Source organism: Aquarana catesbeiana, linkage group LG12 (genome assembly GCF_042186555.1).
Source record: "Aquarana catesbeiana isolate 2022-GZ linkage group LG12, ASM4218655v1, whole genome shotgun sequence".
NCBI classification, from domain to species: Eukaryota; Metazoa; Chordata; class Amphibia; order Anura; family Ranidae; genus Aquarana; species Aquarana catesbeiana.
In genome coordinates this window covers 150,381,144-150,408,759 of record NC_133335.1, presented here as the reverse complement: position 1 = coordinate 150,408,759, position 27,616 = coordinate 150,381,144, and the positions used below count along the sequence as shown (strand labels likewise).

Genomic DNA, 27,616 nt, shown 5'->3' with positions numbered 1-27,616 from the left:
GCTTTTTTTCAGCCGGAACTCACCGGAACAGGGTTTCCGGGACCTCTGGCAGCCTTCTCCTCTCCAGCCTGTAGGGCCGGACTGGCCTCCCGGGATACCGGGACATTTCCCGGTAGGCTACCTGCTCTGGGGCCGCTTTAATCTATGCTGTGGCTGCAGCGCTTCTCCTGCCTACTTGTAACACAGAGCGGGAGACTGCTGTGTCACGGAGCTCAGTGTTAAATAGTCAGCCATGCTATGACAAAAGTCCCGCCCTCCTCCTAGACCAGCTCGTGTGATAGATGCAATGTTCTGTCTATCACACAAGCTGGTATAGGAGGAGGGCGGGACTTTTGTCAGAGCTCGGCTGAACATTTAACACTGAGCTCCATGACAGCAGGAGCAGGAGATGCCCGCTGTGCGTAATGCACACACTGACTGGTGAGGCTACATTGTTTGGCACAGTAAGGCAGCAATGAGGGTGAGGGAGGCTGCAATGATGGTGAGGGAGGCTGAAATGAGGGCACAGTAAGGCGGCAATGATGGTGAGGGAGACTGCAATGAGGGCACAGTAAGGGGGCAATTATGGTGGGGGAGGCTGCAACGAGGGCACAGTAAGGCGGCAATGATGGTGAGGCTGCAATGAGTGCACGGTAAGGCTGCCATGATGGGCACGGTGAGGCGGCCATGATGGGCACGGTGAGGCGGCCATGATGGGCACAGTAAGGCTGCAATGATGGTGAGGCTGCAATGAGGGCACGGTGAGGCGGCAATGAGGGCACGGTGAGGCGGCAATGATGGGCACAGTGAGGCGGCAATGATGGGCACAGTGAGGCGGCAATGATGGGCACAGTGAGGCGGCAATGATGGGCACGGTGAGGCGGCAATGATGGGCACAGGTGAGGCGGCAATGATGGGCACTGGTGAGGCTACATTGATCTCTTGTATCATGTCCGCAGTCTGACCATCTCTGGTATCATGTCTGCAGTCTCTGACCATCTCCTAAATCATGTCTACATTCTCTTAACATCTTTAGTATCATGTTCTCAGTCTCTGACCATCTCCTGTACCATGCCCGCAGCCTCCGACATCTCCTGTACCATGCCCGCAGCCTCCGACATCTCCTGTACCATGCCCGCAGCCTCTGACATCTCCTGTACCATGCCCGCAGCCTCTGACATCTCCTGTAATATGCCCGCAGCCTCGAACCATCTCTTGTATCATGCCAGCAACCTCTGACCATCTCTTCTCTCATATCATGTCTGCAGTCTCTGAGGGAGTCTGGAGAGGAGTTAAGAATGGGAGCACCGCCGGGAAGGGGGTCATGGGAAAAGTCAGACATGTGTGGACTGTGGAGAGGAAACTATAGGAAAACCAGAACCACCAAGCTGGAGCCAGCCGACTGATCCCTGCAAGGTGCACCTGAGAGGAGGTCAGTGACACCGCCGCCAGGCCAGTCTGAGGGGGGGCATTGATGTAAGGGGGGAGTAAATACAATAATGTAAGGGGGCACTGATATAAAGGTTTCCCCCCTATATCAGTAACCCACCCCACCTTAGTGTATTCTTTCTGTGGAAGGTGGTCTCCCTAGCCCTATGTGCTTTCATATCTGTCTTATCTATATATAAATACGGTCTTCAAATGTGCTTTAAAATGTATGGTTTTCCCTTTTTATGAACAAGAAAATAATGACGTGAATGCTGTTGGGCTGGTATAATAATGCTATGGGGCTGGTATAAAATTATTTCCAGGGCTGGTTTTTATTCCCAGTCCGGCCCTGCCAGCCAGTCATTTAATATTGAAGCCAGTAGAGGAAGTTTTCTGCACAGCGCACTTCCTCTACTGGTTTCTCTGTGCTAGCGCTGCACAATTAGGGCTGCTGCCCTCGATCACTGTGAGGTCTCATGTCCCATCCTTCAGCTGCTGCAGTGATTTGGGAGGAAGCTTCCATCCCTGCCTGCCGCCGCTACTCAGACTTTGTAGCACGGAGCAGAAGAAGCCAGAAACACCTCCTCAGCTCTGTGCTACACTAGGAGGAGCTCTCCAGTCCACTGCACTGTGCAGAAAAAAAAGCCTGCACATACCATGGAGAGCGGTGATGGCAGAAGAGGTGAGGGATCTGTCCCTGTGAAAACGAGGGAGAGCTTTGCTGAGACCAGAGAGTTCATTCAGAGAGGAGTGCACTGTGGAAGTGTGTGGGGGAGGGGAAATATGTGCAGAGAGGTAAAGTTTGTGTGTGTTTAGCAGAGGGGAGAGCATTGTACACAGAGGAGAGCTTGGGGGGGATTTGTGATGAAAGGTGAGCTGAGAAAGTATGTGTGTGGAGGATGAGGAAGAGGAGGAGGGGGAGGTCAGCAGAAAGGAGAGCTGGGGGGAGATTTGTGATGAGAGGAGAGCTGGGAGGATTTGTAATGAGAGGAGAGCTGGTGGGGGGGGGGATTTTGGGGAATTTTCTTTATGTGATACACAGTTCTAAGCCTTAACGCATTACAATTTTTTGGCGCCACTGTAAATCTCTCCTCTAAGGAAGGTGTGGCTGGGGGTGGGGTTTGGTGGGGTGGGGTTTGGGCATGGTTGGGGCGGAGAGTTGGACAGAGAGGGTGAGTTCCTGCACCTTTTCTCTGAGAAAAAAAGCCCTGGGTTTAAGTAATATTGTACTTTCCTCAATCTGAGCATTAAGTTCAATCAATTGTCTTCTTTCCTCCTCAATTATCACTCGCATAACACCAAGACCATGCTCCACAAATAATTCCTTTCATTTAAGCAAAAAAGGCTCAGTGTGGAGGTGCTATGCCGAGATGACACGTTCTCTGAGCCCCCGTGGTATTATTTTTTGCGGACATATGATTCGAGGGATGACACATCCCATTTATGGTTTAGAAATGTTATATTCCATTTCTGATGCGGTTTAAACAGCCCCCTTGTTTGATCATTACCAGCATTAACAGATTCACGGGATTCTTGAGAAAATACTGCCCTAATCTCCTCCTCTATTTCATCCCCAACTGAAAAAGCCATAGGAGAAGGACTGACACAAGTGGTATGAATATAAACACTTAATGATTGGTGAAGGTTCTGAATAAGGTACACACCAGACCAGTGTTTAAAACTATTTCAGCGGTTCCCCTAAGATCAAAAGAAGATTAAAAAGTGAACAATCCAAAATAAAAAAAAGAACCTATGGAGGAAAAAAAAAAAATGTATTAACATCCGTACCGACTAATAGTGTATGGGTACACTACCGACTTAGCTTGGATTTAGCTGGGGCTCCTGAAGCCATAGAGAGCATACAAACAAAAAAGTTTTTTTAATTAGCACTACTGAAGTTCCTCCAACTTTAGAAAAAGTTCCTGTACTACTTCAAGGGCACTTCTATCCAACTTGTGCCCATAGACTTTAATGGGAGTCGCCTTCAAGTCAGATTCTCAACTATATTGATGTATTTGAAATCTGACATTACAGGATTATCATCCAGGCATTTCCTGAAAGTCCTATAAAGTAGAACTTAAGTCCAATCCAGTCACCAGCAAATCGACAGGAAGACGCCTGGCAAAGTCGCACGACTTTCAGGTCGAAGTAGTGTGAACCGAGCCGCAATATGTTGACCTAAATTTAAGGACTGGCTGAAGGCCAGCTATGGAACCCGCAAGGTGACCAGACTAAAGCTAATGAACATCAAGCAGGATTTTATCTGTAGATGTGGGTTTTCATAACAAAAACTATCGAGCAGACAGCCCTATTTTCATGCATTGATCCACCTACCTTATCCCTATTGAGCAGATGGTCACATGTATGCAGAGCCATTTCTATGCGTTACATCACAAACAGTTTATGAAACAAACACATCTCTTCCAGCATGCATATGATTTACCCTGGAAATTCCAGAGCCACAATTGGAGGATACCCACCACAGAGGAGATACCAGAAGCAACCAGAGGTTACAGCATTGGGTTTGGTCCGCAACAAATGACCTACAGGCACGTCTGACTTTTTTTTGCTGTAAGGCAAAGGAGTCCAACCCATTTGGTGAGTTTGGAATTTTACAACATCCCCAGGAGGAGGATCTTTAACTCCATTGGGACACGGAGCACTATAGCACTTTCTTGCACAAAGAAAAGGACTATTTTGCACTTTCATCACTTTATGCACTTTAATTAATTGTATTATTGTCACCTTTAATCAACACTTGTCACTTTTTATTACTTTATCATTTTCACTTTTTTTAATAATGGATATTTGGTTCACACTAATCATGCATTCATGTTAGTAATGGATCAATTATGTCGATACATAGCCATATGTTGTATCCAATTATCCTAGGTTAATATTACGTACAAGTATACCAACTGGGTACATTTATAAGAGGAATTAGTGTTTTTTTTGTTTAATAACTGTTTTCTGATATCAAACAGAGTAGAGAGAAATACATAACAGACTATAGGGTAAAGTGCAAAGTACAAAGTACACTGGGCCACGTAAACGTTCAATATAGTCTTATTATAGGTAACATGCAATGATCACCAAACTAAAAGAGGGGTTAAGACCTGTATGCACTTACAAAAAGGCATGGATCTGTGCATACCTTTAAACTATTCCAGAAGGAAGAAAAAAGGAAGGAACTTGTCCGGCTTAGGAACAGTTTCAATTAAACAGAACTAGAGGTAAAGTATAGAGGGGGGAAAAAGGAAGAAGTTAGGGATGAAAGAAGAAGGGAGGTGGAGGACGGGACTAGTAAAGGGGTATGGGGAAGGGTAGGAGGGGTAGATGGGGTTGTTGGCATGCATGTCATCAATCCTAAAGTGACTAAAATTAGACCGTTAGGGTCAAGCGAGAGAGAAATAAGTCCTGTTCAGCGAAAAGATTATATATATATATATATATATATATATATATATATATATATATATATATATATATAATAACTAATTAGAGGAACCTGAGTGGGAGTCTTTTGGGGTTTTTGACATAATTTCTTTGTAGTCGGGGGTGGACATAAATTCAATTCAAGGAGCCCAGGTTAATTTATGTCGTTTATATGTGTCTCTGATATTATGGGTAATGTCTTCTATGAGATGAACCTCGGCACTTTTTGCAGCCAAATTTTCATGGTTGGGATTGTTGAATGACCCCAAAGGGTCAGTATTAGAGCCTTAGCCGTGTTCAGCAAATGAGGGATAAGTGAATGCTTATATATGCCAATGGAGTCCTTAGTAGCGTGAAATAGGATGGTCCATGGGTCATTAGGAAGAGAGATACCTGTGATTTGAAGTAGTAGGTTGAGGATGTTGGTCCAGTAGGGACGGATAATTGGGCAGGTCCACCATATATGTGCATGGGTAGCTTTGTTCCCACAGTTCCTCCAGCACAATGGGGAACTGGTGGGGAACGTTTGGTGCAGTTTAGATGGTGTATAGTGCCACCTAGTAAGTAACTTATAATTAACTTCTGCCATTTTTGAGGCAAGAGAGGAGACATGAGCCAATTGTAATGCCGCGTACACACGACCGGACTTTACGGCATACTTTGCCCGGTGGACTTTTCAACCGACTTTACGACGGACTTGCCTACACACGATCAACCAAAGTCCGACGGATTCGTACGTGATGACGTACGACCGGACTAAAACAAGGAATGTTCATGGCCAGTAGCCAATAGCTGCCCAAGCCTCGTTTTTTGTCCATCGGACTAGCATACAGACAAGTAGACTTTTCGACCGGACTCAAGTTCCCCGGATAGATTTGAAACATGTTTCAAATCTAAGTCCGTCAAACTTTAGATAAAACAAAGTCTGCTGGAGCCCACACACAATGGAATTGTCCGACGAAATCCAGTACGCCGGACCAAGTATGCCGTAAAGTCCGATCGTGTGTACGCGGCATAAGACTTTGTCTTTTTGCTTGTCCATGAGGGGGGAGTTTAGATCCGTATCCAATTTAGCCAAGAAGGTCAGGTGAGCAGGACTTTGAAGCTTGATAAGAACTTTGTAAAATAGCGAGATGCAATGTAGAGGTGGGTCTTTTTGGTTGAACACCTCCTCAACGTTATGGAGCTCTTTTAAACCACGTAGAGGTTGAGGTAGAGTCCTTGAGTAGAGTTAGATTTGATTAACTCTCAATTTATCCATAAATGTGATTGTTTTGGAATGGAAAAGTTCGGAAATCGGTTTAAGCGTATTGGATCGGAGAACATGATGTAGCAAAAAAGGTTCTTCGGATGCCCAGGATTTGAATCCTGGGTCCAGTAAGCCTGGTAGAAAATATTTGTGGTTAAGGAGAGGCATCAAGGGGGAGTCGTAAGCCCAGGCATATATTTTGCGTAAAGCGTCTCAAACATCTAAATTTCAAAAATTTGTGAATAGCTACAAAAATTTAGAACACATCAATCAGTCATGAATAAAGAGAAAAAACTTAAGATTCACTTGGAATCTTTTAATAAAGATATCCTTATTAAAAAGAGTCAAAAATTTCAAAGAGATAAAAATGCATTCGAAGGCGGTAAGGCATATAAATGGAACCAAAATAGAAACACATTAAGAAACATTAATGCACTAGTTAATCCTCGTTCTAATAAAGTTTTACCTCACAATCCCCCTCCCACTTCTTCTAAAACTAAACCCACACTTGGCACTAAACGACAGTTTCAAGGTGACCAAACATTAGAACACAAATCTAAAAAACAAATCTCAGAAAGGACACCTACCACCCCACACACCAGCACCGCACCTCTTGAGAAACCCTCTAACTTGCCCACACCGTATCATGCATCACAACAACATATATCTCTTCTAAATCAGGACATTACAAATACACAAGATCCAAGTCATAAGGATTCTTCTTTTTTAGATCAAGTATTGGCGGGCGTCAGACCGCCTCCACCCAATCTCAATACTTATACACAAATGACACTATAGAGGACTATTCTAAGATACCGACATCTACAGATTCGGATCTCAGTATCATTAATTTGTCCTCACACTCTTTATCTACAGCTGAAATATCGGTTTTAAAGAAGGGTCTAAATTTTTGCCCTAATTATAATTTAAACAAATTTGAACTTTATAAGGACCTTCAGCTATTTATCCGTAAAGTAATCTTAAAAAAACTCTATCAAAAACAGGACATCACATTCAAATACACTCCTCAAGAAAATCAAGCTTTGGATCAAATAATCGCCCTCCTTGAGGAGAGTGATACAACCGATCTAATCGATCGAATAGACCTTCCTCAAATTTTGGAATCGGTGGAAAAATTGGATATGGTCGATTGTACCTATCCAATAATATCGAAACTCAAGAAAAAATCTGATATATGTCCGCCAAGTACGTGCCCAAATGCAGCAGCTTTTTTGAAACTCGTCAATGGTGATTTAGAGAAACTCAAAATACAGATGAAGGGACCCCTCAATCTAAGGCCAGAAGAATCTGAGGCAATAACCTCCCTAGCTAACAATAATAAAATCACGATAAAGTCATCAGATAAGGGAGGAAACATAGTTGTCTTAAACAATGACCATTATATTAACATTTGTAACGAAATTCTCAACAATGCAGACTGGTACCGTCGTATGCCGGCCTCCATTGTCGAGAAATATAATAGAGAGTTTTACACCTTGATAGACTCGGCGTTTTTGAACAATACAATCAATAAATCTACCTGGACATTTATAAGAAATAATTTTCCTAGGATCCCGACATTTTACATACTTCCCAAAGTACACAAGAGCCTGACAGACCCACCTGGCAGGCCCATTATCTCAGGTATTGGTTCGATCAGCGACAACGCAAGTAAGCTGGTCGATGAATACCTGAGACCTTTTGTAGTTGCTTTAACATCATATGTAAGGGACACAACTCATCTTCTACAAATCTTGGACCTTCTATATGTACCAGATCAAGCCCTCCTAGTTACAATCGACGTAGAAACGCTCTACAGTTCGATACCACACGAACGTGGACTCGCAGCAATCAGACATATATTGCAACAGAATCCACAGTTAGACCCTATCTACAATGAATTTATCGTCGCACTGCTCGAGCACATTCTTACTCATAACATCTTCACTTTTAATGGCTCCCACTACCTCCAGGTGCAGGGGGTTGCGATGGGGACATGTTGTGCCCCGTCGTATGCCAACCTGTACCTGGGGGAGTGGGAGAAAGCCTTCCTCTCTGATGATGGCCTTACCCAATATACCAACCACACTGTGGGGTGGTATCGGTACATAGACGATATTTTGATCATTTGGGACGGCCCTTTGGATGTGCTCGAGCAGTGCTTATTAAGAATGAATAAAAATGATTTCAATCTGACATTTACAATGTCTTTTGATCAAAACCGAATTACTTTTTTTTGGACATAGAAATATATAAAGAAGAACAAGGAAAACTGTCCACTAAATTGTTTAGAAAAAGTACTGCAGGAAATACTATACTGCATGCTACGAGTTTCCACCCACAGCCTCTTATAGACTCTATACCGTATTCACAATTTCTTCGAATCAAACGAAATTGTACCGATAATGATACATTTTTGAAAGAAGCGGCGAACTTACGAAATAGATTACTAGCACGAGGATATACACACAAATCCTTGAAAAAATCTTTCAAAAGAGTAATGAGTAAACCTAGAGACACGCTCTTTCAGACCCCCAGACAGAAAGACACCAACCCACTCCGTATTATAACGACATACAATCAACAACACCGCCAAGTACAAAAAATAGTTGAGAAATATTGGCATTTACTGACCCATGATCCATCTCTGGGTCATCTAGTACCAAACAAACCTCAGTTTACATTTAGGAGAGAGACATCTATTGGTGACAAGATAACAAGTAGTGAGTTTAGAAACGAATCAACAAAGGTACATTGCAAATATAAAGGAACGTTCATGTGTGGTTCTTGCCGTTACTGTGCATATATGTGTACACAAAAGAACCCTATCCTCCCTAATGGAAGGAAACTGTATCCGAGACATTTTGCTAACTGCAGAACCACTGGAGTGGTTTATCTACTCCAGTGCAACTGCGGCTGTTTCTATATAGGGAAAACAAAACAAGAATTTTGGAAAAGAGCATACAGACATATTGTGTCCATGCAAACTTCTGATCCTGACCTTCCCCTGGGTCGCCATGTTGCCTTAGTACATGGGGGAAAATTCCCCAGGGTTAGGTTCTTAATTCTGGATCGAGTGCACCCGAGTCCCAGGGGGGGCGACTGGAACAAGATTTTGCTCCAGAAAGAGCTTAAATGGATTTACCTATTAAAGGCTACCTCGCCCCCTGGCCTTAATGAGGCTGTATGCTTTAAACCATTTCTCGAAGGCTTCAACTCCGGTGGAATGGAAAAATAGAACAATAGATTTACCTTAATATAAGAATTTCTACAATCCACAGTAAGGATAGAGAAACAACACATGACACGGATCGGAGTCTTGTCCCGGTCGTCCTCCCCTGTGACTCGGGTCTTTCGAAGCACAACTACATTTGAACGCCATATAATAATATGCATTTGACATTTGCGTTGTAAACTCTTGAGATGCCTGTCGCGATGCACACACGACTTCTGCATAAACACATGGCGATTTTATCGATTATTAGTGTTGATATAGTAAAATCTCACTATACCCAACGAAATCATTTTACCTATTCTTGGATGTAAATACAAACATATCCATACATATGTAGTCTCTCCATCAGGACTAGTTGGATGCAGAGACTTTGTGTGCATTTATTCAGGCAAATCAATAGTATTGCTATGATAATACTTTTAAATTTGTTGTCTTCCTTCATAACTATATTTGTTAATATATCAGTCTGTTTACCAACATCAATTGTTTGTTTTCCATTGTCATACAGAACGTTGATGAAAAATAATATTTGTATCACCAAATGTATACTGTCCATTTAATTAAGCACAGTCTGTTGTAATCAACAAATAATTATGGAATGTACTTTCCTTTTATGTTTATGTCTATTGCCCCATGTTTTTTCTAGAAGAAACATCTGTAGTACCAGTTCTTTGCCCACTCCTTAATTTAATCCTACGAATATATGATGACTTCTGATTAGAAAATATATGTTTTGCTGATACCTTTGCTGCTCCCTGATTACTTTATACCGAAGCATGTATACCTTATTTAATATCATAGTATGTACATTTTACTTCTAAAATAATGACACATATGCCCATTTGCGTCTGCCTTCCACTGTCTCGCCTTGGGTGCGTGTGGCTTCAGCGGTCACCCGGCACGGAAAGCCACCCAGAATGTTGATCTGGGCGGCGTCGTAGGAGGTTACCAGGGCGACCTAACATCACGCCCCCCTTTCCTCCATATTGCCACTCCGGCGGACATGCGCAGTCCGCCGGCGAGGCATTCCGTGCCGGTGGGGCGGACGTGCGTGACGCCGTCCCAACGTAGCTGCGTTCGCGCATGCGCGGTAGGGGCGGCGCCGCGCATCTCTGTCCCAGGGAGCAATATGAAGGCTCTCCAACTGATGAGTTCCATCTATCAGCTGAGCGCGATTATCGCGCCAGCTGATTGGAACTCACTCTACTTAAAAACCAGCTTCACTCATTCCCAGCTCAGACACCGTGTCTGCCGGATGCTGGGATCTGTGGCTGGCCAAAACTTTAAATATTCAACTACAGGTATTTACTTATTATTACTTCACTAGAATCTATTTATACTTATGTCTTTTCTTGATCCACATTTATTCACACTAGTTTTGCTTCTTATGTCCTGTGAATATTTGCTGCTCCCTAATTCAAATTAAAAATACCCATGTCTACAGGTGCAATTTAGGTGCACTCTGCAGAGATGATATGGTAACTATCCTAACAAGTTATGCAAGGCAACTTTCTTGTCTATACCGTCTTTGCTATAGAACACTTTAAATATGTATATATCTTATTAATACATTTCTATATTATTTTGCCTTGACTACAATGATGTACTATCGCCTCTGGAATACTCAAAACACTTATAAGTAGTAATACCATAGATAATACCACACTATTGCCTTTGGGACATTAAAAGATTCACATGCAGCAATACTCCAGAGGCTTTTCCTCTTCACTAGTTCTTATTATTGCCTTTTATACTTTTACCTCATACTTTTTTGTTTTGATATTGATGTTTTTTAATTCTCATCTGTATCCGTCTACAAGGAGGCAATAAAAATGACCCATTTGAATTCTGTGTATGTATGTGTATGTGTGTATGCTACGCGTACATACATATATGTGTATATACACAAAAGGAGAAGAAAGAAAAAAAAGAAAGAAAAGAAAAAAAATTTTTTTTTTTTTTCCCAAAATCAACTATATTGAATAGGAATTTACTTGATTTTTATTGTTATTTATATTTATTCAAACTTTACCTATAGGTTTGCCTTCTCCCCTTTTTTTGCTCCAGTGCACCGCTGTGGCCGGCACACATCCGGGACGGGCAGGGTAGGTGTAATTTTACATACCCATAATTTGGGGGACTGAGACAGACGGGTGAAGTACTTAGAGAGCAGCATTTCATATATACAAACTACAACCATCTGTCATCTTATTCTCAAGTACTCTCGTTCTCCCTTTTACCATTGGTTCTAAAATAAGCAACGCTAACATCACAGGTAGGTGATCAATGGATCATTCAACCTACATAGACAGATATCTACATAAAAAGATGTATGGTAACTTACCTATTACGCTTTTTTAATTAATTCAGATGAATTCCTCTTTCCAATTAAGCCCCTGAAGAAGGACTGAAATCTAATACACCCCGAAACGCGTTGGGCTTGAAAAGGGTTTCCACTGTATTAATACCACTGTTTAGTGGAATACAACTAATGGGCTTGATAAGAGCCCCCATCTTAGAAATATGATTGTTTAGTTTAACACAATCAGTATTGTTTTTGAATTGTATGTATCAAACATGTTTCCGTTGCTTGGAATGTTTATTATGTTTTTTATAATCTTTAAATAAAAACATTGCTTTTATTCTTATATGAGTTTATACTCTATACAATTTTTGTGCAAGTGCCGGAAAATCCAATTAGGGGAATTTTTTTCTTTAGTCGATATATATTTCATGGATGTGGCACGGCCCTCTTATAAACCTAGAAGAGCTAGTTACTTTTTTGTTCAAACATCTAAGGAGGATGTGGTGAGTGCCGAGGTCGTGTGGGCGAGGTCCCTGAAGGATTGGGGTATCCAAGGGGCAACCGAGAAGTCTGTGCCACTCAGAGAGTATTCTAGTTGTACCCATAACTTAGAGTCTTTAGCATATTTCCAATCTGCCAATCTTGACAACACAACCGCGTGGTAGTAGGCTCTAAGGTTGGGAAGAGCCAGGCCTCCGAAACGTTTAGAGCGAAATAACACCTCTCTAGATACTCTGGGGTGGCTGTTCCGCCAGATGAAGCGGGAGATCATGGACTGCATTATAGTGAAGAACCCTATAGGAACACCCAGTGGAATCATTTGGAAGATAAAAAGGATATGAGGCAATATGTTCATTTTAATTATATTAATTTTACCTAACCAAGAATGAGATAAGCTAGACCATTTTCTTAAACCTTCTCTAACACTGTTTAGTAGGGGAATATAGTTATGTTTGAAAAGGGAGTGGAGGTTAGGGGTGAGATATATGCCCAAGTATTTCATGGTCGTTTGTTCCCATGTGAAGGGGAAGAGGGGCTTCAGTGAATCTGCCTCTGATTTCGGTATGTTAATATTCAGAATTTCAGACTTGGAGAGGTTTATTTTAAAATTGGATATCGTTTGGAAGGTGGGAAAAGCTGACATTAGATTTGGAAGTGAAATGCGGGGTTGTTGGATAAAAAATAGCATGTCATCAGCGTAAGCTGCATATTTATGAATTCTATTATTTACCTTAATGCCATGTATGTTAACATTATGCCTAACTGTGGCAAGGAAAGGTTCTAAGGTGATGGCAAAGAGGAGGGGAGATAGGGGGCAACCCTGCCTAGTACAGTTATGTAGGGTAAAGAGATCACTCAGTGTTCCGTTTATGCGGATTTGTGCGGTAGGATCGGAGTACAGGGAGGAAATAGGATGGAACATCTTAGGCCCGAATCCAAAATGACGCAAGGTTGTCTTAAGATAGGGTGGATTGGGACAATCAAAAGCTTTTTCAGCATCCGTAGAAAGGAGTAGGGTGGATTGGGCACCTCTACGTACATACTGGATCAAAAGAAATGGTCCGCAGGGAGTTGTCTTTTGCTTCTCTGAGGGGTATGAAGCCAGATTCGTCTGCAGAGATCCATCTGGGCAGTAAAGGAAGTAGTCGATTCGCCATTACCTTGGCATAGAGTTTAACATCAATATTTAGCAAAGAAATTGGCCTGTAACTGCCACAAAGGGTGGTGCCCTTTCCGGGTTTGGGAATAATAGATATGTGGGCTGAGAGAGATTCTTGACGTAAACCTGAAGAGTGGTTAATTGAATTGGCATAGGCTGTAAGACACGGGATTAAGATGTCGCTAAAAGTTTTATAGTATAAAATGGTGAACCCGTCAGGTCCAGGGGCCTTTCCAGGGGGAGAGGATTTCAACACGCTATGAAATTCTTCAACAGAGAAGTCAGCCTTCATTTCTTTAACCACTTCAATACAGGGCACTTATACACCTTCCTGCCCAGACCAATTTTCAGCTTTCAGTGCTGTCGCAGTTTGAATGACAATTGCGCGGTCATCCATCACTGTACCAAAAGAAAATTTTTATCATTTTGTTCCCACAAATAGAGCTTTCTTTTGGTGGTATTCTATCACCTCTGCGGTTTTTATTACTTGCTAAACAAATGAAAAAAGACCGAAAATTTTGAAAAAAAATAAAAGAAGTTTTGCTTTTGTTTCTGTTATAAAATTTTGTAAATAATTAAGTTTTCTCTTTCACTGATGGGCACTGATAAGGTGGCACCAATGAGCAGGCACTGGTAGGCGACACTGATGGACATTGATAGGCGGCACTGGTGGGCACTGAAAGGCTGCAATGATGGGTTCTTATGGGTGGCACTGATAGGCAGCACTGCTGGGCACTGATACATGGCACTGATGGGCACTGATAGGCATCCTTGGTGGCACTGGCAGTGGTAGGCATTGAGAGTGGGCACTGATTGGCAGCTGCCTGGACATTGATTGGCAGCTGCCTGGGCACAGATTGGCATTTCCCTGGGGATCTAGGGGGGGCATACCTGGTGGTCTAGTGTGGATGGCCATCCTGGTGGTCCTGGGCGGCTTGATGTTGGTCCTGGGCAGGATCCGAGGGGGGGCTGTGGCGATAAGCAATCAGCACAGACCCCCCCGCCAGGAGAGCAGCCGATCGGCTCTTCTCTACTCGCGCCTGTCAGACGCGAGTGAGGAAAAGCCGATCACCGGCTCTTCCTATTTACATCGTGATCAGCCTTGATTGGACACGGCTGATCACGTGGTAAAGAGTCTCCGTCAGAGACTCTTTACCTAGATCGGAGTTGCGGTGTGTCAGACTGACACACCGCAACAAAGATCGCCGCGATGCGCGCCCCCGGGGGTGCGCAGCGGCTTAATAGGACGCCCATATGATGCCCAGTCAGGATGTTGAAACCACTTTGCCACAGTCATTCTGCTATATAGTGGGTGGCAAGTGGTTAAGGACCAATCTGGGCAACTGAGGTAAATTGGCCTCTTTCAGTAATGATATTCTCGTGGGAATTACAAGAAGCTCACGCAGAAATCTGCAGTGATCCCTGTGGGGAGGGAGAGAGCAAGTCGCCATCCAGATTCCTAAAAAGAGATCGAATAGAGCGCCTTGTAGACAACTCGCACTCACCAACCCCAGGGGGTGGGGGGTAGAGAACCTGCAATGAGATAAGTGCATAAGAGCGGTGTGCTCCGGCAGCACTCAGCCTGTAAGAAAAGCGTGGACACCTTAGGAGATTAGCTCCAGCAAAATATAATGTAATACAGAAAAAACAAGAACTCAGTAAACGTGATAACGTAGTATAGAACTAAACCAAACAAAAATAATGGTAACTGACACAGTATTACCCAATATGTATTCAAGCCTGCGTCATCAACTCCGATGTAGTGAGGACTGGACAAATGTCTCAGAGGCTTGAATGCAGCGTAAAGGACGCAAAAGCGATGGGCACAAGTGTATGAGATGGGAATCCGGGTTAAAGAACATTTGTCTCAGTTGCGCTTCTGTGAGGATCCTGGAATCGAAGAGCGCCGTTTCTTTGAAGGGGTTTTCCACCATGTAAGATCCTGTGAAGCTGAAAATTTTGGGATTGGGTCCTGCCAACCCGGGAGCTCCAATGGTGGCAAGTTGAGATCCTGCAGGAAGGAAGGGAGCTCCTCTGGGAATCTGAGGGTGTGAGGGCGACCATTTTTAGTAGCAATTAAACATGCAGGAAAGCCCCATCTATATACGATTCCATCCAAGCGCAGGTGCTCAAGGAGCGGTTTCAGAATTCTGCGCCGGTCTAGGGTCTCCTTGGAGAGATCAGGGAAGATATTAATGGCCGCCATCAAAGTCAAAAGAAGGGGTGTTCCGTATTTTGGTCATGATGGCGTTTTTATCTTCAAAATAGTGTAAGTGGCATATAACATCTCGAGGCTGGTCTGATGTGACATTAGGAGGTCGCAGAGCACGGTGAACTCGGTCGATGGGCCAGTAACGGGGTTGCCCAGTATTGTATTGCAAATACCGCGGATAGATGGCTCAAGATCATTATCTCCGGTTGCTTCTAGCAACCCCCTGATGCACAGATTATTTCTGCGATCGCAATTCTCGAGATCCTCGAGTTTATATAGAGAGGCACGGTGCGAAAAAGCTAACTGTGTGACAGACTCCAGTAGTTCTTTAATGGCTGATGCATGAGAATCCTGGCGCTGTTCAGTTTCCTCTACTCTGGTCAGGGTGTGAGACATGTCTGTTCTAACAGCTGTGATTTCTTTCTTAATAGCTTTTTCTAGACTGTGGAACATCCCAGCTAGATCTTTTTTAAGACCACTCACCAGCGTTGTCACGTCTGAATCTACGGGCGACCCTGGATCTTCCATGATATCTGAGCAACAGGAGGAAGCAGGCGAACTCTCCCTGACAGAGGCGGCGTGTGAGGAGGGGGAGATACTTGACCTCGGGGCTCAGGCCTGCCCGCCGCGTCTGGCGGGACTGGATCTGTCTGCGGCCAGATACCGCTTAATGGAGCCGACTGAGGGCGGATGAGACACCGATTCGGACCCGGACCAATTGCCGAGCGTAGAGCGGGGTTTAGGAGTTCTGGCTGTCATAGCTGGAGCTATAAGGCTGGCGGCTGGACAGAGCTCTCCTTATCCACGTCCAAACGGCACCATGCACAAGAGGAATCAGTGTTAAGGTGAAGCAGGCGCTGTCTATATTTTCATTTATATGAACAGAAAATCAGTTTAATCATTCATAGAAGCTCTATAATAGCCAATATCATCAGGGTAGGAAAGCATTCAGTTTAGAAATGTTTTTGCAGATAGATGCATATATAAGGACATACGAACGGCTTACGTCACCAAATAGCTGCTGTGCCCTCTGAAAAGTGAAAGCACTTCTTCATGTAAAAGGTAAAACACATTCTCCACTTTTAATCTTTCCACTCCTTGAAAATAGCATATTTAATTGTTTGTTGAACAAGAAACCCTTGGCTCTTATTCTCCTGCATATCCCAATACATGTGGTTATTTGACATCAACTCTACATGTTTGCACATCTGAAGAGCAGTAACATTGTCTTTAACTACATTTTTAATCTACTTGGCTAAAAGGTACTGTAGAATTTAAAATCCTAAAAATGTTGGATAGGTTTGGGCATTGTGAACATTCAAAATCATGATACAAACTGCAGTTGGGGAAACTATGATAACTAAGAGGCACTTGTCACTAAATTCCTCCACTTACCACCCCTTGGCCTGTGCCATGCACAACTGCTTCCTTGTCAGCAGTATCCTTACATGTAGCCCTCACTGCCTCCTTTACAGCATCAGCTGTCAAGTGAAATGAACAGGTAATTTACTGTCTACTCGATCGACAGCAGCCTCGAGCCATAGCATTGCACACAAAACAGATTAAAATAACTGCTCCACGGGTTGCCCTGCCCACTGGCTCTGAGCTGGAATGTATGATATTCTGTTGTGCCCAAAGGTGTCAAATGGTGGCTGACACATTCCAAAGAACTTCAGGGGAAGCAGCCTATAGATGGGAATCTGGACATTGGGGAAATGGAAATGGGGATGCCTAACCTGAGGATGGGATAGGGTTCCAACACAGCTTAACAATCATACACCCAAAAAGGACAGAACACACTATAGGGAGGTAAGGAATCCCAGACACCACTACAGATGCTGCAGAGGGGAAACCAAGACATGAAAGGCCAGAGAACTGCTACAGGTAAAGGTCCACCAGCCTTCTGGGAGACCTTCTGATCTACCCAACAGACAGGGATTTGGCAAGGTGTGGGCCCCATTTTGAAGCATACCTCTAGGAGAATCTTCTTTGTCACTATGTTCTGAATTCAGCGGCTCTTCACTTTCCCTTTTTGCATTTTCAAGGGCCTACAAAAATATACAAATTGTTTATATTTTCAGGACATTTTAAGGAGCAATAAACCTAAAACAAGAGTTGTGTGAGCATTTGGCATTTACAAATACCTGTACATGTGTAAAAGTACCTATTGTTTTAGGCTAGTAGCCATTTTGAGCTGCTGGTAAAACTACCTGTCCGCAATTTGTTACATTGTTTCATATACAGTTTACTACATGGTAATTTGGTATATGCTGCATGGTAATGCGCAGCTCAGTTTACAGCACCAGAGAAGATAGTGAGCAGGCAAGTAGGGTCATTTTGTTGCAGAAGAGACATTGTATGTTTTTTTGCCAAAAGCCTACCTGCTCACCGTTTATTATAGCTGAACTTCAATTCCGCTTTAAAACGGGTATAAGGTTCTAACTAGATCCTGCGGACAAGAGACATTATCACTTTCTCTAGTTTTTATACAAAAAGGGTAAAGATTGATCATGGGAAGCAGATCACCTACACAATTCTTTCCCTAATGGTTTTACTGGTTTAAAATACAAGTCAGGAAGTGTTTACTCACAGTAAGGATGGCTTGCTCTGCCTCCGTATTCTTTACAAGTTTTGCTTTTTTTAATGCGATTTCAAAGTTGCCAACAGCCGACTGGTAATCCTTTAGTTTCACTGAAAATGAGGAAGAGTGAAAAATTGGCATCTCACATGAAGTTACCGGTACTCTGTAACTTAGTGCTGCAAAACAATATAATGGTGCAGATGGTTCAAAAGGATCAATCAGTGCCACGCTGTATCTATAAAGATCCCAAGGGGACACGCCATTATTCCTACTCTTATTTGAGATGGTTGAAGGCAGAACTCCACCTTCTCAATTTGGTGGACATCTGTCATTTCGGACACCATAATGAAAGAATACATCTTCCCCCCCATCCAGACATACTCATAAATAGATTACTTCTTTCTCCCCCAAAGGAACAGTCTAGGGTTCGTTCCACTTTGATTGATTTAATCCTCCTTTCAGACCATGCTCCTATACACATGGAGTTAGACAAGTTACTTACCATGGCCAAAACGTCATCTTGGAGGTTGAATAAAGTACTACTAACAGACCGTACCACCTTGACTGAGGTATCCCGGGCTCTCACATCATTTCCAACTGAATGATGTTTCTGGAGGCTGAATCATTAGTTCTATGGGAGGCCTGCAAAATGTACCATTAGGGGAATATTCCTTAAACATGGGGCCAGGCTGAAGGAGGAGTGGACTAACCAGACTGCTGCTTTATATACCCAAATAAGGCAGCTAGAGGCTGTACATAAACAAACAGTCTCTTTCTCTTTCTACGCAGAAGGAGCTGCTGGCTCTGAGACAGAAGTTCAATTAGTTTCTATACAAGGAGGTTCAGTATAAAGTTTGCAGATGTAAACACTCCTTTTATGAATTCAGGAATAAACCAAGAACCCTTTTAGGGCAGGCCTTGTGGGGAATGCAATTGAAGCAACTCGTAATGCAACTAACCACCCATGAAGGCTTGAAGGCTCTAAGGTAACTGACTCGGCCTATATAGCCAAGTCCCTTACACATTTTAATCACAGGTTATACAGCCTCAACAGCCCTGAGCCGCAGACCCCTCCTGAAGAGCCAATTTGATCGCTTCCTTTCTTGCGTCTGGTGGCACTACTGAGCCCCCGATCTCAGTAGCGAGTTAGACATTGCCCTCGCCTCCACTAAAATAGGTAGGGCCCCAGACCCCGACAAGTTATCTTAGTTACTACAAAACCTTTCAAGACCTACTCTCCCCTTATTTAATTTGAGCATATAAAATTCTATTACTGCAGGACACCTCCCACCAGATACACTTAGGGCTCACATAAACGGGTATTCCAAACTATGACAAGGACCACACTTTGTGCAGTGAACTATAGACCCATCACTATCCTGAATGTGGATTCAAAAATTCTATCGAAAATTATAGTCAATAGGCTGCTCATCCACATTCCGCAGGTTATTCAATTTGACCAGGTAGGCTTTGTTCCACAGAGACTATACTACAAAAATCTTTGACCCGATACACTCCACCTGATTGAAGGCCCAACTCCTCATGCTGTTGTCAACGGACATGGAGAAGGCCTTTGACCCCTGTCCCTCAAACCCTTCTTGTGTAAGGTGCATTCTAACTCTGCTATCCGGGGATTCTAACTAATGAATATGGACCACAAGATCACTGCTGAGGAGCGCTTATTTTTCCTCACGAAGCCGGAGTCCTCCCTGCCTCAACTCCTAAATCGGTTTACTCTGTATAGGGAGCACTCAAATTTTTCCATCAACCACTCAAAATATGTATATCGGAATATCACTCTCTCACACAATACAGTGGTCAAAGTAAAACAAAACTACCAATTCCACTGGGCCCCATCGGCTATCAAGTACCTAGGTACTAAAATTACTCCAAACGCATCACCATTATACAAAGTCAACTTCAATGCCCTATTAGCTAAGATCCGATCGATTCATCGCAAATGGCATATGTTAACCCTCACATGGTTCGGTCGCTGCAATGCCTTCAAAATGAAGACATCACCCAAGATCTCATACCTAATTCAAGCGTTCTCCATTTGGAATGACAAGGTGGTTCAGACGAGACCTGCTCTCCTCACTCTTCCCAAAAAAAAGGAGGCATGGGTCTCCCTGACTTGGCATAATACTATAAACTTTTACATTTATCCAGAGTGGCGACATGGTGTTCTACTCCGCAATCCAAATTATGGGCTCAGATTGAACAACACTCCTCTCCCGTCACCCTCTCTGCCCTTCCCTGGGCAATGGTTAAACATTTATCAAAAGGACACCTCACCACCATTGGCACCACAATAGAGGTGTTCCATCACATTTCCCTACAAAAGGGGCCATCGCCATAGCCATCCTCACAGACACCAGTGCTATCTAACCTGAAATGTTCTCTGGGCACTGACAATAGACAGCTGTTATGCCTAGTGGAGACTGGCCGCACTAGATGTAGAGTGGGGAAAATAGTTAGTTGATCCCCTGCCAATTTTGTAAGTTTGCCCACTTACAAAGAAATGAAGGGTCTATCATTTTTATCATAGATGTATTTTAAATGATAGAGATAGACTATCAACCAAAAATCCAGAAAAAAAAAAAAAAAACATGATACAAATGTTATAAATAGAGTTGCAGTTCAATGAGTAAAAATAGGATTTTTATAACAGCTTACCTGTAAAATCCTTTCTTTTGAGGTACATCACGGGACACAGAGCCTCAGTAATTACTGATGGGTTATAGGGTATCATTAGGTGATTGGACACTGGTCACACCCTAGACAGGAAGTTCAACCCCCTATATAACCCCTCCCCTTCCTGGGGATACCTCAGTTTTGTAGCAAAGCAATATAAGTGTATTAGAAGAGGGGCGGGACCTCTGTGTCCCGTGATGTACCTCAAAAGAAAAGGATTTTACAGGTAAGCTGTTAAAAATATCCTATTTTCTTTCTCGCACATCACGGGACACAGAGCCTCAGTAATTACTGATGGGATGTCCCAGAGCAATGCTATTTGAGGGGAGGGGACCACACAAAGTAGGGTGTAATCAGACCTGAGGACCTCGTACTGCTGCCTGCAGCACACTACACCCAAAGGCGATATCCTCATGCCTTCCCACATCCACCTGATAAAATCTGGAGAATGTATGGACTGAAGACCAGGTTGCAGCCTAATAGCCCTTGTGGAGTGTGCCTTGATTTGAAAAGGTGGAATTTTCTGTTTCAAACCGTAAGCTTAAATAATCATTTGTCGAATCCATCTTGAAATGGTAGACTTGGCGCTGCCTGTCCTCTATTTGGACCTTCTGGCAGTACGAATAAAACATCCGTTTTGCGAATTTGAGCAGTTGCTTCCAGATAGGCCTTGACTGCTCTTACTACATCCAAAGAATGTAGTGACCTTTCTTCCGTAGAACAGGGATCTGGAAAAAAGGAAGGTAGAACAATATCTTGGTTTAGATGAAAATCTGAAACCACTTTCGGTAGAAAGCTAGGATGAGGGCGCAATACCACTCTATCCTTGTGTATGATTAAATAAGGCTCTTTACCGAAAAGAGCTGCTAATTCTGATACTCTTCTAGTAGAAGAAATGGCTACCAGAAAAAATTTACTTTGTCAACAAGACCAAGGGAATTTGACATATTGGTTCAAAAAGGCTGTTTCTGTAAAACTGACAGAACCAAATTCAAGTTCCAGGGGTTTAGGGGTGCCCTAACCAGAGGATTAGGACACGTTACCCCCTGTATAAAGCTTCGCACTAAAGAATGCAAAGCAAGCAGCCGTTGAAATAATACTGACAAGGCCAAGACCTGGCCCTTGATAGTACTCAAGGCCAGTTTAATTTCTAATCCCATTTGTAGAAAGTCAAGAATTCTACTTATGACATATTTTCTGGGATGCCAAGCCCTGGATACACACCAGGAGATCTAAGCTTTCCAGACTCTTATGATAAATCATTCTGGAAGCTGGCTTTTTTGCATTGATTAAGGTACAAATAACAGGACCTGAAAGCCCACGACTCTTCAGAACGTGGGTTTCAATAGCCAGACCCTCAAATTTAGCATTTGTAAAGCAGGATGGAACACTGGACCTTGGGATAGCAGGTCTGGACCGGACGGTAGGGTCCACGGGGGACCTACTGCCATCTTTACTATTCATGCTGGGCCAGCAGAAGTACTGACTTCCTTTCCTGCCTGATCCTGCGAAGAAGTCGTGGCAGTAGCAGAATAGGAGGAAATGTAAAAATCAGGGAGAATTGATGCCATGGAGTCACCAACGCATCTGTCCCGCATCCCCGAGGATCCCTTGTTCTTGACACAAAGTTGTCAATCTTGTTGTTGAAACTGGATGCAAAGAGGTCTACATCCGGAACCCCCCATCTTTGGCATATGGCCAAGAAGACGTCGGGGTGAAGAGATCATTCCCCTGGGAATAACTGCCGGCGACTCAAGTAGTCCGCCTGCCAGTTCTCTACTCCCGGAATGAAGATTGCCGATATGCACGGCACATGTTTCTGCCCAGATTAAGATCTGGTTTACTTCTCCTTGGGCTGCACGCCTCCTGGTGCCTCCTTGGTGATTGATATAAGCCACTGCTGTGGCATTGTTGGACTGGATCCTGACAGGGCAACCCTGTAACCTGGGCTAGATACGCCGCATGGATCTCTAGAATGTTGATGGGTAAGGTCCTCTCTGTCTTGGACCATCTCCCTTGGACAGTTTACTGTTCCAGAACTGCTCCCCAACCTGAAAGACTGGCATCTGTTGTTACCACTGTCCAGGTAACTGGAAAAAAAGGATTTTCCCTTTTGCAGATTTTTGGGTATCAACCACAAACTGAGGCTCTGACGCACTGTAGGAGACAGACGCATCGGGAAATCCAATGCCTGAACCTCCTTGTTCCAGGCAGACAGGATACTGTTTTGCAGCAGTCTCGAATGAAACTGAGCATAGGAAACTGTTTCGAATGAAGCCACCATCTCCCCCAGTAGCCTCATACAAAGACGAATAGGAGGATCTTTCTTTGCCCTGACTACCTGAATCAGTTCTTTTATGGTACTGATCTTTGCCTGGGGTAAAATGCCCTCCTCTGGGCTGTATCTATGACCAGACCGAAATACTCTAGTCTTCTTACTGGTTTTAAAGAAGACTTCTCTGAGTTGAGGAAACAACCTAGGTATTCCAGGTAGTTGACTGTGGTGACCAAGCTTTGGTCCAAGCAGGCTACCGAGCGGTCTATCAAGAGCAGGTCGTCTAGGTATGCTATTACCGTTATACCTTGGGCCCTTAATCTGGCCAACGGAAGGGCCAAGATTTTTGTAAACACCCGAGGTGCAGTAGCTAGCCCGAAAGGCAGAGCTATCAACTGAAAGTGGCGTTTTTCTACTTTGAAACGCAGGTACTTTTGATGAGCAGGGAAAATAGGTACATGCAGGTATGCGTCCTTGATGTCTATTGACGCCACAAATTCTCCTTCTTGTAGGATGGAGACTACCGATTGGATCGATTCCATGCGAAAGGATCGTATCTTTAGCAATCGGTTTAGATCTTTGAGATCTAAAATGGGTGACATCTCCATTTGGTTTTGGAACCGTGAAAAGGTTTGAATAAAAACCCCAATCCCTGCTCTTGCGTGGGAACAACCACGATAACTTTTTGCGACAATAGTCGCTCCAATGCTAGAAGAGAGACTTTTTTCTCTGGGTCTCTGGGAACATTTGATCTGAGGAAACGGAGGAGAGGGGAATTCTCGGAACTCTAGTTTGTAACCTAGAGTTAATGTGGACATCACCCATCAGTCCTGGAAATCCTCCTACCAGAGCCTTGAGAACTGTAACAGTCTTCCCCCCACCCGAGCGAGCGGGGGCACTCCTTCATAAAGAGGCTTTAGCGTCTTGTCTAGTAGGCTTCCTCCCACAGGACTTCTTTTGTCCCTGGGTCCCTGGGTCGAGATTTATTTCTTGAGCCTGACGGAGGAGGCCGTCGCGACTGCCTGGAGGCTGATGCTCCTGGCACTGGAGACAGAGCCTGTTTAAAAGAGGGACGTATACTAAATCCTCTCCGAACAGCCTTGCACCATGAAGGGAAAACCCAGCCAGAAGCTTCTTACATGGTGATTCGGCTGAAATTTTCAACCATAAGATTCTACGCATATGTACCAACCCAAGCGCAAGGCGAAAGGTTTGGATGATAGAATCTCTGATTGCGTCAACAGAAAACACAAAGCTGCTGGTAGGTTGGCAAACCCCTGGGCCTGCTGTTCAGGTAAAACTTTGAGGACCTGCTTAACATGGTCTCTCAAGTATTGACAGACTGATTGCTGCCACTGCATGTTGAGCTATTAGGACCTTCTGCCACTGAACCTGCCAAGAAAAAAAACACTTTTCAACAGGAATTCCAATTTCTTATCAGTTGGATCCCTAGGTATCTGAGCATTGTCGACAAGACAAGCCAGACTTATATATGGAGGAATGGCGGCGTCAACTACCGGTATACCCCACATCTTAGTACATTTTTCCTCCATAGGATAAAGTTTTATTTTTTTTTTTTAGGCGGAAAAAATGTTTATCTGGGTCATCCCACTCAGAATAAATAAGCTTTTTCAGTAACCATAAAACAGAAAAGCATGTGTAGTTTAAGGAGGCTTCAGTGAACTCAAACCAAAGGTGGGTTCTTTAACTGACTCAGATACAGGTAACCTGAATGTGGAGCAGACCAATCCAGCCAAAATTTGCACTAACACCTTCTCATCCTGAGAAGCTGAAGAGGGCCCTTCTCCACTTGATTCCTCAGAAGAGGAATCATAAGTCTCATCCCAATCCTCTGAGAGGGATTCCTCTCCTTTTTCCCCCAGAGTTCCTCTGCTTGAGGGTCCTGGGTAACAGAGGGAGACCTAGTGCGTTTTCTTTCACAGAGTAAGATGCGATTAAGGCCACCAGTCTTTTCTCTAATCCATTAATGGTTGAGGAAAGAACTCCTGTGTAATGTATACAGGGGCTGAAGTGCCAGAAGCAGTTGCAGCCCCTGACCCCGACGGCTCACCCTGGCCAGCTTCCCCCCGGTCCTTCAGGGGGGAAGGTGCTGCAGAAGGGGGGTCCTCAGAGCCTGAGGGAGTCCCTTAGAGCCCCTATTTTTCAGGGTATATGTACCTCTTTTGCCCCTAGTGCAAAACACAAAAAGCAGAGGCACTACCAGAATGCACTGACTGCTGAGCAATGTAGTTCAGCAACTGCCGCTGCTACCAAGTCTCAGTCCGGTGCTCAAGTAAATGTTTGCCTGGGAATGCCTGTGTCTCCCACCTCACATGCGCCCGTCTGCTCTGTGTCCATCCATAGGCCGTGTGCATTTGAAAAGAGTGCACCTTATAGCCTGTATGCAGCCTGCAATGTGAGAGTTTCACCACGCCGACGTTGCGTTAACGCTCCACCCCCCCCCCCGCCACTCCTCCCGCCCCCCCTTCGTCCTTTTTTTTTTTAAAAAAAAAAGACCGTTTCCCACGCGAGCCGAGGCTCTAGATCCTCGGATAGCATGGTCCAGGAGCGGAAAAGAGAGGAGGGCCGGTGGGTGGGAAGCCGCTGTAATGGCAGCGGCGGCGTGCAGTGCGGCATACTACCGCTTCCCTGCGCCTTTACCCAAGCCGTGGGGGGGGAGAATCCCTGTAGGAAAAAACCCCCCTTCCCACATCCTACCTGGAGCATGGCTTGGAGAAGGGTACAGCGTGGACACTGAGACAAGAGAGATCAAGCATGAAAAGGTATGTGCTCTTGGCAGCCCCCGGTGGTGACTATAGACATAGCATACATTTGCTTAAAGGAGAAACCTTATAAGAACTGGAAAAATTCTTAAGGAGTCTCCCTTACCTTATCCAGCTGCAGGGTTCTGTTGCAACAGACCCAATCTTCACCTCTCACGGTGGGCTCCGTTTAGAGAAACCTTCAGAGACTGGGGCCCCCTATGAATAGGAGGATCCAGAGTTCTGGCCCCGTAAAAGCACCCGCCAGGGATATGGCTGAAAAAAACAAATACTGGATCCCAGGGTCCAGCTCTCTAAAAAGAGAAGCGTTACAGGTAAAACCTTGTTTCTTCGGACACGAGGCCCGGGTACCATCCAATTCGGCCTGGAAAAGACACTTTGAATGGATCCGGCTGCATGGCTTGCCCCAGTATAGGATATTCCTTTAGAGCTCAGCACAGCACATCTTATGCATGACCAACACCTAAGACACTGGCGGAAAAATAGGATTTTTTTAAAACAGCTTACCTGTAAAATCCTTTTCTTTCGATGGACATCACGGGACACACAGCCACAGTAATTACTGATGGGTTATATAGGGTATCACTGGTGATTGGACACTGGCACACCCTATCAGAAAGTTCAACCCCCTATATAATCCCTCCCCTTGCAGGGATACCTCAGTTTTGTAGCCAAGCAATATAGTGTATTAGAAGAGGGGCGGGACCTCTGTGTCCTGTGATGTCCATCGAAAGAAAAGGATTTTACAGGTAAGCTGTTTTAAAAAATCCTATTTTCTTTCTCGAACATCACGGGACACAGAGCCACAGTAATTACTGATGGGATGTCCCAGAGCAATGCTATCTGAGGGGGGGCAACCACGACCAAGTAGGGTGCAATCAGACCTGAGGACCCTGTACCGCTGCCTGCAGCACACTACGTCCAAAGGCGATAGAATCTGGTGAATGTATGGACTGAAGACCAGGTTGCGGCCTTGCAGATCTGAGCCATGAAGGGCCTGGTGATGCGCTGCCCAAGAAGCACCAATAGCCCTTGTGGAATGTGCCCTGATCTGAAACGGAGGAATCTTCTGTTTCAAACCGTAAGCCTGAATAATCAACTGACGAATCCATTTAGAAATGGTAGCTTTCGACGCTGCCTGTCCTCTATTGGGATCGTGTGGCAGCACAAACAAAACATCCGTTTTGCGAATCTGAGCAGTTGCCTCGAGATAGGCCTTGACTGCTCTTACTACATCCAACGAATGTAGTGATCTCTCTTCCAGAGAACAGGGATCTGGAAAAAAGGAAGGCAGAACAATGTCTTGATTTAAATGAAAATCAGAAACCACCTTCGGTAAAAAACTAGGATGAGGGCGCAGTACCACTCTATCCTTGTGTACAATCAAATAAGACTCCTTACAGGAAAGGGCTGCTAATTCTGACACTCTTCTAGCAGAAGAAATGGCCACCAGAAAAATTAACTTCCTTGTCAACAAAACCAAAGGAATCTGACTTATTGGTTCAAAAGGTTGTTTCTGTAACACAGCCAGGACCAAGTTCAAGTCCCAGGGGTTTAGGGGCGCTTTAACCGGAGGATTAAGACGCATCACCCCCTTCATAAAGTTTCGGACCAAAGAATGCGAAGCAAGTGACCGTTGAAATAATACTGATAAAGCCGAGACCTGGCCCTTGATGGTACTCAAGGCCAGCTTCATCTCTAATCCCAATTGTAGAAAATCAAGAATTCTACCTATGACATATTTTCTGGGATGCCAACCCCTGGATTCACACCAGGAAAC

At 44.2% G+C, this 27,616-nt stretch overlaps 1 protein-coding gene across 2 annotated transcripts in view; it reads right to left on the bottom strand.

The window, feature by feature from the left end:
- Nucleotides 1-27,616, bottom strand: part of ODAD4 (outer dynein arm docking complex subunit 4) — a 151,385-nt gene that overhangs the window by 7,324 nt on the left and 116,445 nt on the right. For both annotated transcript variants that reach the window (XM_073607557.1, XM_073607556.1), the window contains exons 10-11: nucleotides 18,094-18,194; nucleotides 17,476-17,551 (exon numbers count right to left, since the gene is read on the bottom strand). In XM_073607557.1, the coding sequence (XP_073463658.1) occupies nucleotides 17,476-17,551; nucleotides 18,094-18,194 (177 nt within the window). The remainder of the gene's footprint in view (nucleotides 1-17,475; nucleotides 17,552-18,093; nucleotides 18,195-27,616) is intronic.